General features: G+C 38.2%; 1 protein-coding gene across 2 annotated transcripts in view; it reads left to right on the top strand.

Annotated features, from left to right (window-relative positions):
- Positions 1–11379, top strand: part of DPH6 (diphthamine biosynthesis 6) — a 202837-nt gene extending 191458 nt beyond the window's left edge. For both annotated transcript variants that reach the window (XM_061367670.1, XM_061367669.1), the window contains one exon: positions 11060–11379. In XM_061367670.1, the coding sequence (XP_061223654.1) occupies positions 11060–11175 (116 nt within the window). In that variant the 3' untranslated portion in view covers positions 11176–11379. The remainder of the gene's footprint in view (positions 1–11059) is intronic.
- Positions 11380–13179: the final 1800 nt, after the last annotated feature.

Genomic DNA, 13179 nt, shown 5'->3' with positions numbered 1-13179 from the left:
ACCATGTTGTTGTTCATGAGAGTGCTAACTGTGCTGTGCTCTCAAGAGGAAAAGGAATAGAGTGGGTCAGAATTTGGGGTCAGTTGTTGGCTTTTCCATAAATTACCTTAACAAATTGTGTAATTTTGGTGCAGTTTTCTGTGACTCAGTTTCCTGCCTGTCCTACATTCCCTTTTCTGCTCTCTCTCTTTTGTGTTGATGGTAAACTCTCTGCAGTAGACCTTGTTTGTTATGTAGTGTTTATTCAGTGCCAGACAAAGTGACAAACAGGTCTTCCTGATGGCTTTTATAAATTATGCTACTAATAACTTCAAGTTAGGGCAAAAAGGGCTTACAGCTCATACCACTGTGTGGCCAAGTTTCAAACCCTTTTTCTTTCATTTTTCTGTCATTTGACACAGTTGAATGACTGTCCCAGTCTCCTGCTCCAAATTGGTAACAAAGTATGAACTCACGTTACACAGGAATCACTAGCAGTAAGATTTATTTGTCATTCTTGGAGGCCATGAAGAGGAACAAAAGGTTTTCATGTCTTTCCTTTTCTTCCTTGACTGTAGAGAATAAGAGTGTACCGATATTTTGGATTGCTGCTATACAGGATAAAAATCCCCTTAATCTAAAACTGCCAAATCAAGGGAAGGTAGCTGTGTGGCTATCAAGAGCCCACATACTTCTGAGTGGATCATCAGTGACCTCTGGTAGCATGATTTCTCCATTAAAACAGAAGCTGTGTTTTGTTACACCTCAGAATATTGGTCTACCCTTCTTTTTAGCCTGTCCAGTTACTTTTGCATAAGTTGTCAGATGCAGCAGTAATGAAATTTTAGTCATTTGTAGACTCACTCTAGGATTAAATCAGTGACCTCAGGATGAAATAGTGAATGCCATGACCACTCTTTGTTACCTCTCCTAGGCAGCTTTGATTAAACTGTGCTGTGAAGCCAGACTTGGATCAATATGAATGATCTTCATCGACCTAATAATGTATTTAACATGTTCAGTGCACTTTTCTCTGGTTTTGTTAAGATAAGTTGTTTACATTAGTGAAGCAGATTGATTTAAAGTTTCAGAGCTCTTTACAATGGTAAACACCTAGAAATAACCAGAGTAGCTTGCACGTGTGCTATATATAAATGCATAATCTACTGTGCAAGCTCCTTGGCAGGTGTAAATTAGCATAGCTACAATACAGCAGATGAGAGTCTGGCCTAGAAACTGGAAATGATTATTCTATCACTATTCTTCTAAAGGATCACAGCTTAACTTGACATAAAGCAAGGATCATATGATCTTCTCCGTACCCAGTGTAAAGACTCTTCCCACAAAGTCTTTCAGAAACCTTTTCTATTATTTGCAGACTAAATTCTTCCACTAGCAGATAGATGTATGTGGTGTCCATTAGTTATATAAACATCTCTTCACAGTCATGCCTTTTAGATGTACTGTGTCCAGTATATTTCTTAAGCCTATCGGCTTTGGAGACTATTTAGCAGGCTTGAATAAATGGAACAAATGTGGAAGCTGTACCAAACATATCATTTGGGGATGTCGAAGCACTTAACAAACATTGTTACAACCGAGTCCATGTGTAACCACTGAAGGACATATTTGCTTCAGTATGTCTCATGACAGCTTCTTAAAAAAATAGACTTAAGTGAATTTAACACTTGTGAAAGGTGCCAGATTGACAGGCCCTGGAGATAAAAGTTCTTGAATTACCAGCAGGCACAGCCAAGCTTCCCACACACACTGCCCCACCAGCGTCCCCAACCCTACCTGGAGGGCACAGCTACCAACTGTCCTACAGCTTGCAAATCTGTGCCACAACGTGCTCTTGGACTACAGATCAAGAGTCAGTAGCTGTAATGTGACCTAAAGGTGAAAAAGCAGGTTCCATAATTACTGCACAGGTGCTGCTACAGTTGATCATTTTCACACCCAAGTTTTCAATTAATGTGAAGAAACAATAAATGAAGAAAGTCCATATTTCTCTGATTTTGTGTCAAAATGCAACAAAAAACCTGTGTGTGAGCCTCGAGTGAGTCCTGCAGTTTTATCTGTCTGCACAGCCACATTCAGGTGATTATAAGAGCAACCAAGTGCATGCACATTCTGGGAAGTGCCTTGTTAGATGCCTCTTGAAAAATGGGCCCTTACCATTTCATATGTTTGTAATAATCTGTCTCCATTCATAACTCATCCGTGTTTGGTGTCACTACAGCCCACCTTCCCCAGAGATCCTGAGCACAGCTGGCATACAAGTTCAATAACCATCCACTCCATAAAGTGATTGGGTTGTTATAGGGTTGAAAGATAGCACACAGGGAAAACAGGCTGGTGACCTTTGCACTCTGTCGTGGCTTTAAAAAAAAACACAGGCTCTTCCCTGATGGTAGTTGGAAAGTTTAGTTCTCTGTTCTCTTTGAAATTATATTTAGACCTCACTGTGAGCACTGGAAGGACATGCTTAAGTGTTTCTCTATTTAGTGCAGAAGGTTAGTGACATTTTAAACAAAAGTGCACATTTATAACCTTGTGTAGGCCAATTCTCAATCTGTATATAGGACATGACTAATAACAGAACACTGGAAAACACAGTGATGAGTTTTCATGCTCTGCTATTTTCTAAGCTATAGCTGGCATCTTAAAAGAATTATTATGAAATAATTCTTTCTGCTGAGAAACAGCTGTAACTAATGAGCAGAGGAGCTCAGCAACATTTGTTTATCTTTAAAGAAGTCACATTTTTTTCCGCAACTTGCTGTTTATGTGCATGATAGCATCCCGAATTTGACTGGCTGTGTTTACTGTGGAAGATAACTTTTGTATACACCGGGAGTTAGGTGGTGTATAATTGTTTTAGGGATCGAAGTTGTAATTGTTACAAATATCAGTGTAAAACCCCATTTGACAATTACGATCACCTGATTTGCTTACCTCCTTAACATTCCTGGTGTGTCTGTCACATTGTACAGCTTTAGGAAGGGTCTGTACCAGCCTTGAAACTAAGCTGAAGTTTAGGTTTAAAAATTTGGGTGGGAGTTCAGGAGAGAATGTGTACTTGGAAGAGCATTTTTAAGATGGTAATATCCATGTGCTCTGCTTGAATATCTTACCTCATTCAGCTTCAGTTCTCCTGTGCAGGCTGTCTGGACAATTTTAGATCATCTTCTTCACAGGTTGTTTTTTTTAGTACCTGGTTTCATGTTTTGCCTAGCCTAGATTCAAATATCCAATACTGTGGCCGAGTCAGGTTTTGTTTTGCTTTTTGTCTGCTTGTATTTGCATAGTACCTCAATGGTATTTCCATTTAATTCATTTTATTACAAGTTCCTAATTTTAACTATATCATGTTATAAATTCTGCTTCAGTCTGCAAGTCATTTTTCATCAACCACCTTTTTAAGATTTCTGAGCTAATAGCTGGCCTTTTGCTTGCAGAAAGGCAAAAGGCTTTTCTTGTCTGCTGTTAAGAGGGGATGAGGGGAATACCAGGGACCTTCTCTTACAGAATGACAATACTCCACTTGCAGAAAAATGCAGAGGAAGAGAAGTAGATGTTTACATGTTTGTCATAAGATGTACAGTATACTTGGGCACCAATGAAAACATTATTCAGAATCAAGGGCTTCCTAAAGTTTACCTATCCCATTCTGAAGCTCCAAGGATGTTTCTCAGTTCATTAGTTTGAAAAGTCTATACAGATGTGAAGTTTTATTTTTAGTTTTGTTTAGGAAAGGACAGAAATTAGAATTCTGTATTAGGGGAGAAAAGGAGAGAGGTTCTTTCATGTCTGAGTTAAACAGAGGCCTTCGGAAGAACAGAAAGGGGTTGGTTCATTTCCATTTTCATGTGACTTGAATTAGGTTTAGTAAGTGAAATGGATCATAAGCTAAACCCCACAGAGTCCAGAAAGCTCTAATTAACGCCCACAGTGAGTAACTTCTCTGAAATTGGTCTTTAATCAACCTTGCTCTGAAAACAACACAAGGTATCGTGGCAGCTTGATAAAAGAGATGCATTGCCAGTGCTGGCAGGCCCACAATCAAACCAGAACTAAAAATAACTGGTTTGTCTACTAATTTTCTTTCAGATGCTAAAAAATGCATTAGCTGCAGTCTAAAAAAAAACTTCCATAGTTACTCAGACAAGTGACTCAGCTCTAGAAAACTGAGGTTCCTGTAAATGTTAATGCCCTTCCTGATCATGAGTGAGCCCTCTTTCCTTCCCACACCTCCCTGTTGAAGCAGAGGAATAGCAGAGAGGTTGGCGAGGCTGGAAGGGGATGAGGCAACTTCTGGATTCTGGCAGATCTGGTCATTTGATGCCAACTGTCCCTCTCCTCTTGCTGCTGGTGCTGCAGAGCTCAGGCATCCTCACTGACTAACTATTTTGGATTAAGATAAGCAAATCACTCATCTTTCTTGTACCTCTCCATGAACAGTTAGGTCCATGGCTGCAACCTTGCACACACACCTCTCCTCACTGATTCTGAGAGCAAGAGTTATCAGGAAGGCATGCAAGGAAACAGCCCTTTTTCCTCTGCTCCAGTTCCTGTGGGTACCCATACAAGCCTACAGCAACTTCAATTATTTTTTCACCAACATGAACCTGTTAGAGAGGGTCCAGAGGAGGGCCACAAAAATTAGCAGAGCGACAGAACATCTATCCTATGAGGAAAGGCTGAAAGAGTTGGGGTTCAGTCTGAAGAAAAGAAGGCTTCAGGGAGACCTTATAGCAGCCTTTCAATACTTTAAGGGAGCTTATCAGAAAGCTGGGAACATACATTTTAGTAGGGCCTGTAGTGATAGGACAAGGGGGTAATGTCTTTAAACTAAATGAGGGGAGATTCAGGCTAGATACAAAGGAAGAAATATTTTATGATGAAATATTGCAACAGGTTACCTTGAGAGGTGGCAGATGCCCCATCCATGGAAACATTTAAGGTCAGGTTAGACAAGGCTCTGAGCAACCTGATCTAGCTAAAGAGGTCTGTCCTCCTTTCAGGGTGGTTAGACTACGTGACCTTTGAAGGTCCTTTCCATTCTATGATTCTAAAACTCACAGTATTTTATGGCCAAAATGGCAGTCCCACCAGTCTGAATACCAACGCATCCTTCACAGGAGAAGTTGCAATCAACTGAAATTGTTCTTTGGTAGGGACAGCTGAAAGAGGATGGCTAACACTGGCTTCTGTGCTTCCAGTCCAGGTTGTCTTTTCATCTGTTGTGTGATTTCTTGAAAAAGACATTTGCAGTGTTACAACTAAAACTAATTTGATGGAAGAACCAAGAAGCCCTTCAGTTACATGGGTCCATAAATGCAAGACAAACTGAAATGAAACGTTATGGATGCTTGAATATGCATTTTTATGAAACAATTGTTTGCAAATGCACTCATGCAGATCTGAAGAAGACTGGAGTTGAAGTCTAAATTATATTAGTTGCTTCTTACTTTTAAAACAAATATTGTTATATATTCACCATTCCACAGGAGCGCTCATTCATCAATTGCTGACATTGCAAGAAGGGAGAGAGATCTAAATGCAACTAAAGAAATCGTCATACCACAGATTAGATTTTGAAAGTTATGTAGGAAAGAACATAAAATGTTTTATTGTCATAGTATCAAATACTGGCTTAGGTAATCACAGGTTTAAAGTAGTAGATTGTTTCTAGAGCTGTGCCTAATCTCATCTGACAAAAGCTGCCACAGAACTCCCCTTGTTACCAGTCCTTAACAGAAGTCAGTTATACCCTGATCAGCATTAAAAGTATGAAAATCATCACTATCCTGATATTATAAATAAGTAGGCAAAGACAGACTGAAACTCACTTGAAAGAAGGAAATCAGTGTAATAAAAAAGATAAATAATGAGGATGGCTTCCAATGAAGGTTTCATTTCCATCCTCCTTAGTTATTGTTGATTTGCCACTTTTTGTGCATAAATATTTCCCACCTAAAAAGAAAAAAAAAACAAAACACAAAAACAAACAAACAAAAAACCCCACAGACAAAAACCAAGAGTGACTTCCAATTTTATAATTTTGAAAGAAATTTCCAAAAGCTTTGGAGAACACATCTTTGGCCAGTTTTCCCTGGACCTGGTAGGCTCTTAGTGTTTTGGAAATCTAGCTGATACGTTTTCAAAATGGAAACAATTAGAAAAAGACAAGGTGTTGCCTCTATTTTTGCTGTGGGCAGAGCACTTTTGAAAACCTGGTCCTTTAACAGGGAAGTGACCAATGTGAAATAATGTCATCAAGAACAGTAAAGAAAACCATAATGTACCATATGAAAAGTCAAGATTGGACTAGGAAAAATATCCACATTATTGTCAATTAAAATCTTCACAGCTGCAACAAAAAATCAGCACAAAATCATATTTTGCAAAGTGACTCACTTTTATATTCCAACAGTATATTTTTGTTTACTGGGCTTGATTTTATTTTGGCCAGAAAAGTATAAATTAAAATGAAGCAAGCCACTTGTACAGGATTTGTTTTAAAGTCTTGTATTGCACTACATCATTTTATCTTATCTGAAGTAAAAGTGTGGGGAAAACCCTGAACTGTAAAACCAGATAATTTTTAAAAAGCACATTTTTTTTCCTTGCTGTGGTTGTAAACCAGAAACAGCAAACTGGAGGTTTAAGAAAGGGAGGAGTGTCTCCCGTTTCTTATGTTTCACCTTTTCATGACACTGCCTGATCATTTAAGGCAGAAGCTTGTTCCAGACAGATTTAATTAAACTATGCTGTGAAACTGTATATAGATCAATGGAAATGATCCATAACAAGAGGCTAATCATGTATTTAACAGTGTTCAGTCCAGTTCAATCACCTTCTACCGTTTCTGTGGCTTTACATTCATGTGGCAAAGCCTTGAATGTGTATATGTATTTTTAATCCATCTCATTAGTGACCATATGCTTGGGCTTCAAGGGAGACAAGAACTGTCTGCAATCTGCCAGGGATTTAGGGACATCAATAATTTGTGAATAGTCATGTTGGTACTGGTCGAAGGGTTAAGTGTTCTGCACACCAGGGGCACATCTTTTGGGACTGGAACTCTTAGTCAACTGTTAGGAACCTGATCCCCTGTGACACATCTTTTCAAAGTACATGCTACATGTCAAATCTCTGCAGCTGAAGCAATGGAGCTTTATTAGCTCAGGGATTTAGAAACCTCCTCTAAGTAAAGTAACAATATCTTTTGGTTTAAAAGTGAAGATAGTAGTAGAAATATGAAAGTGATTTTTTATGTACTGGGCTAAATGTGATCTTCCTTTTTGTTACCATTTTCCTTCTCAACATGAGCTACTAGATTACTCCTCCCCTGCAAATATCCAGTAGAGTATGGTAGCAATAATGGAGACCTGATTTTGGAAACATAACTGGATTCTGTGGCCTCACCTAAATCCTGCTGAAGCTGATGACAGCACAGATGTAAAAATTGTCTTCCTGACCAGTTGGAATGACCCTTTAGGGGCTCCCAGGACATTGTTCAATCTACTTAGTGTGAAAAGCACCTTTAAAAAACAATAGCCTATGGCGTTAGGTTGTGCCATGTTATACGTAAGGGCTGCTAAGTCAGCATGAGAGATCATCAAACTATTGAACCCAGTATCCTGTCCTTACAAAAAGGAATGGCACAGAAATAGGTTCAAATGCCAGAATTTTTGGTGAGACTGGGAAAGACTTTGAGTTATTTTTGTTCATTTTAAGTTTTAGTTATGTCCATATCCCTCAGCTGTACCCAGGTCAATAGAAAAATGCATAGCAGTCTGGAAAGGAACTCCATATGGAGGCTGTGTCCTGAACTTCCGCTGTTCAGTTGGGAGTAGCTGGTATCCATCTTACAGGATGAAGCTTGCCTGCCTTCAGCAAATTTCATGTAGTAATAAGTGCTGTCACAAGAGATGATAACATGCACAGTACACACCACTTGTTTGCTGCTTGCTAATCAGATGGTTTTGCTTGTACTTTTAAGAAACATACAGGGCAGATTAAGTAACTTTAAGGCCAGTATCAATTAATCACATACAGCTCCTGTTAAAACTCCAGTAGACATACTCACTGTAACCCTTTGTCCTTTACTTGTTTTCACTTTCAAGATCAACTTTTTTTATAAGTATGGCATGCAACTGAGCAAACATTTCCATAAGTGATATAAAGGAAATAATTTATCGAAATCTTTGAATTCAAACACAGAGTAGTACTTCAGAAAAAACTCATGACTGGGGCTCTTACTTATCTACAAACATAACTTGCATGAGTTAAAAAATATAGATCATGTCTTTATTAGTGTCACATCATTAAAACTATACAAATAGTATTGGAGAATTTAGAGTAACTTACTATAGCAGGTAAAATATATAGCTGCCAAATTTTTGATTGTCAATTATGATGATGTAGGCTGCCACAGATTTACTAATTGTTCATTGTCTTCTGATGTACTTTAGAGTACAATTTTATTGTTTTAGAAGACCCAGTCTTCTCTTTCAGCTAAAATTTGCATGAGCAGACTTTTATCCACAAGTTTTAAATATATAAAGATGCACGTCTAAGGTAGGATGTCTTTATATCAAACTATTTCATTTATAAGTATGATAAAACATGTAGAGCCATATGTCCCAGATTTCCATCCACATTTCAATTCTATGTGTAGGCATTGCTGCAGCAGTTCGCAGTTGCAATAGAAAAGGTGGTGGTCTCTTGGAAAGGTGGCAGTTTCTGCCTGGCAACCAAGTCCATTAGGGCATGTTCAAATGTAAATATTTATGGCTGATTTGGCCACCTGAAAAAAAAAAAAAAAAAAGAAGAATTGAGTTATTTTCTAGATAGCCTAACTTTCAAATTCTCCCTGAAAGTAGTACCTGCTTTTGTTATGGTTGCTGTTAGCACCGTTTCACAACTTCTAAGCCTTTAAAAAATGCTAAATACTAAAATTATATTTTCACAATTTTAATTGAGAAAAAAAAAGGAAGTGTCACTTTAATAGGGTGGAATTGGTGACTTTTGAGGTGGTTTGCCTTTGCCCACTTCTACTTAATGCCTTCTGAGCCAGCAAAGCTGTGAAGTTTTCTAAATCAAAGGTTAGAACAAAAGCGTTAGCTGATGCTAGATTATCGCGGTCATTACTGAATATCTGTGATACACAGACTGAGTTCCAGTTTACAGACAACTTGAAGAAGTCCTTTGACCTTTGAGGTGACTGTTGATCACCCTTTTCTGTTTTCACCTCTAATATCAATGATGTTAATACAAATGGAAGTCAGCAGTATTTCAGAAGACTGGAACGATCTTTGTGGTATTTCATAGGTAGCATTTCCATTATTGCATTAATTTATGTTACTGCTCCCAGGTAACAAGAGAGATTTTTGGCTTCAGTAAATAAAATTGCAGAATTCCTGTTTCATCCTGTATGGGGTAACACTTTGAACTGCCTATTCACAGTTTCACAGGCAGTGACGCCAAAAAAAACACCCATCTGACAGCCATCAAGTTCTGCCCTCTTTACATCCTCTCTAGCCAAGATTGCTTGGTGTTATAAAGAACTGCCATAATCACAGAAGCTGCAGACAGAAATAACTTCACTGAAATCAAAACCCATGCAGGCCATACCTTACCATTAGGAAACTATCTTTTGTAGGAGGGATTTCAGTAGTCTTCTTTAAGGATTCTGTGGCTGGATTTCTAACATGTTCACTGTGACTGAAACGTGACCAGAAATGCCTTGATGCTGAGTTTCAATTTTCCATTCTTTAGTTTTCTTCCCTAGTCTCCTAGTTAGATCCCCATTGTCCTCTTTTCAGCTGTTAACTTTCCTTCCAGTAGCTGGTGCAGTGCTGTGTTTTGGCTTCAGTCTGAGAACAACACTGGTAACACACCAGTGTTTTAGATGTTCAGTAGCACTTAACCCTGATAAAGGACTTTTCAGTCTCATTCTGTGCCAGTAAGGAGTGGCACAAGAGGCCAGGAGGGAGCAGAGACAGGACACCTGACCCAAACTAGCCAAAGGAGTATTCCATACCACAACAGATCACGTCTGGTATATCAACTGGGGGGAGTCACTGAGAAGGGACTGACCGCTGCTCTGGTTGGGATGAGTATAGATCAACAGGTGGTGAGCAATTGCATTGTGCATTACTTGGGTTTGTTTGTTTAGGTTTTTATTATTATTATTCTCTCATAATAGTAGCAGTATTTATTTCAATTATTAAACTGTTCTTATCTCAACCCGTGGGTTTCTACCTTTTTTCCAATTCTGTTCTCCATCCCACCAGGGCTGAGGGGGGCGTGAGTGAGCAGCTGTGTGGTAACCTAGTTGCTAGCTGGGGTTAAACCACAACATCCATTATTAATTCTGTTCCCGTAATGACCTTCAGACTTACAAACCTGTGCCACTTCATACCAGTGCCTTCAGAGCTCTTTATACCCAGATGCTGTATTTTTAACAGTATGAATCTCTCTATAATTCTAGATATGCAGTTATATACGCTGCTATCTAATGGGACTTCCTCCATTATAGCTTCCATGTGGCATACTTCCACTGATTTCAAAGGGAAATCACATTCAGAATGTTTTAAAAAATGGCACACTTCTAGCAGATTGATGCACCGCCGTGGGGCTTGAGACTAGAATTTTGTTTGCAAACAGATATCTGCTGGTCATTCAAATACCAAAAATTACAAAGAACTGAATTTCAGCTGGTGTTATTTTTACTACCCACACTTAGGTTCAGCTTTCTCTATCTGTAATCAACAGACCACTCAACTCAAGGTTGAGAAACATGCTTTTAACTGTTTTGCTGAATTACAGCCCCAGATAATGTGTAAAGTTAATCTCAAATTAGTTGATAAGAGAAGGTGGGAGAAGATGATTCTTCCTTCTATATTAAGTGAAAATTTAGTGTTGCATTTCAGTTCCTTTTGTTAATTGCTACTCCGTAATAATTTTCAAAAATGTATTTAGAAATCATTTTTGAAAGAGAGGACCACAATAGAAAATGAGACAAAGACATAAGTTTCATTAATTGTTTTGTTTCTGTTTGTTTTAGGACTGCAAGAATGCCTTGAAAAATACTTGGGCAAGAAGGCCCCAGCTCTGATTTTAGTACCTGTGGTGGATTTACCTGGTAAGGAAGTAATCCATATAACATGCTGGCTAAGCTAGCAGTTTGAAAGAGATGAGTTTTTATCAAAACACACACTCCGTCCAGGAGAGAACAAAGAAAAGATTTGATCATAAGTGTGTTGGATACTTTCATTAAGCAGTATTTTTTTATTTAAGCAAAGTCATATTTAGCTTGTTAATGATGCCTTATGACATGTGACACAGTCAGCTTTGTGTGAACAATAAAAGTTTCCTTTCAAAATATTATGCTTTTTTCTCTCTTATTTTTAGATATGCTCTGGTAATAGCAGGTGGCTCTTGGGAGATGTCAGTTGCTCTGATTACATCAGTTCTTTTATCTGATATATTTGGGACTGGTTACAATAAACAGATTATAACTTCGTATCTTTTGGATAGAGGTGAAACCATAACATTAACTGCAAGACTGTTTTAAAGACCTGATTCCTTTCAGTTCTATGTTGAGTTTATTGACTTCAGACCAACTCACAAAGAACTTATCTGTGGCCATATTTTAATCCTTTTTTTGCACCAGGGAAGAAATATTCAGAGGGTTATTCAGGATGCACATTTTAACAAAGTAATGGAGATGCTGCTGATACGACAGGATCTGCCATCCTATCTTCTGAGCAAAAGCGGGTATCCTTGTGCTTTACATCTGGTACACAGCTCTTATTAAAGAGCTACCAGTATTCCCCAGGGCTTGTCTTCTCCAGAAAATCAACAGGAATTTTACCACTGCTTTAATTAAAACAGGCACAGACACACAGGCAAAGCTCCCATCTATTTCATTGCAGCTGATATTTTACTCATAACATGATAAAAGATCAGTATAGGAGAGAAAGCCTTTTGGACTTTGCTTGAGGCAGTAAGGCACTGTAGAGGAATCTTATTTTCAGACAAAGCTATAAAATTAAACCTTCAAGAAATATTAAACCTTTGTCTTGCCAATGTTCTATATTATATATTCCCATTGCTTCTCTTCCAGTGTATGAGCACTGGAGCTACATGACCAGTTCCCATTGTCTTCCTTCTCTTACACCAGCATATACCTGAGATGTCTCCATAAAAGTCAACTGCCTGTCAGCACATTTACATTGGGGTGACTAAGAGGTGGACTTAGCACTCCAGCTTCATTTTCTTACCTGCTACCAAATATGCACTTAGCAGCAGCTGATACAGAACTAGTGGCTAAAGATAAGAGGATCTTCCTCTGTTTAGATGCTTTGCATGTCTAGCATACTATGATGACTGTTACTTGAAAACAGAGTGTGTTAAATATTATTATTACTTACTATTCCATCAAGTAACATAGCGGAGCTGCCATCCTCTTTAGTAGGAATTGCTTTTTTTTCACAGTTATTCAAATATTTTGGAAGGGAGAAGGCAATGAGCTTTCCATGTGTAAATACACGGATGTATTAAATTACATCTCTTAAGAAAAAAGGAAAGAATCTGTTAACATTAGTTCATTATCATTCAGTATCATTTTAGGTTAGACTCAAATAAACATATTTGATCCTGTTCTTTCCCACAATCAGAAAATAACTTGCTAATGCCTGGATGTGCCTGCTTTATTTGAATTCTACTCTTTTTAAAAGGTAAATCTTTTTTTTTTTTACTTCTCTCTGGAAATATCCGTGTTTTATTTCTCTGTGTGGAGTTCCCACTGACCAGAGACACAAGCTGGACTGAAACAGGAGAAAAGAAGGCAACAGTACTTTCAGAGAGATGAGGATGAAGCTTAATTTTTCATAGGTACATATGGAAGCCAAATAGATGGCATAAATTTAACTGTGTCTCCCATAGCAGTCATTTTTTTCACCGTGAGTTTTAAAAAGATACTGAAACGTCAATCCTGTCTTTTATACTATATTGAATATTTTAAGGTGTCAGGATATTTGCTCCTGAAGAAACCAGTTTTCGTTCAAGATTCATGACTCACACTATCCTTCTTTTCCCTAGTAGAGGTGCATTGACAAATGGTAACAATGCATTGGTCTGACAAACAGTGTGATTTTTATTTTTTTTTTCTCAACAGAAAGC

This window comes from Neopsephotus bourkii, unplaced genomic scaffold (assembly GCF_033783945.1).
Source record: "Neopsephotus bourkii isolate Nb327-2 ecotype Australia unplaced genomic scaffold, CSIRO-AGI_Nbou_v1 NB_1388, whole genome shotgun sequence".
Taxonomy (NCBI): Eukaryota; Metazoa; Chordata; class Aves; order Psittaciformes; family Psittacidae; genus Neopsephotus; species Neopsephotus bourkii.
This window is presented reverse-complemented; position numbering and strand designations above follow the sequence as displayed.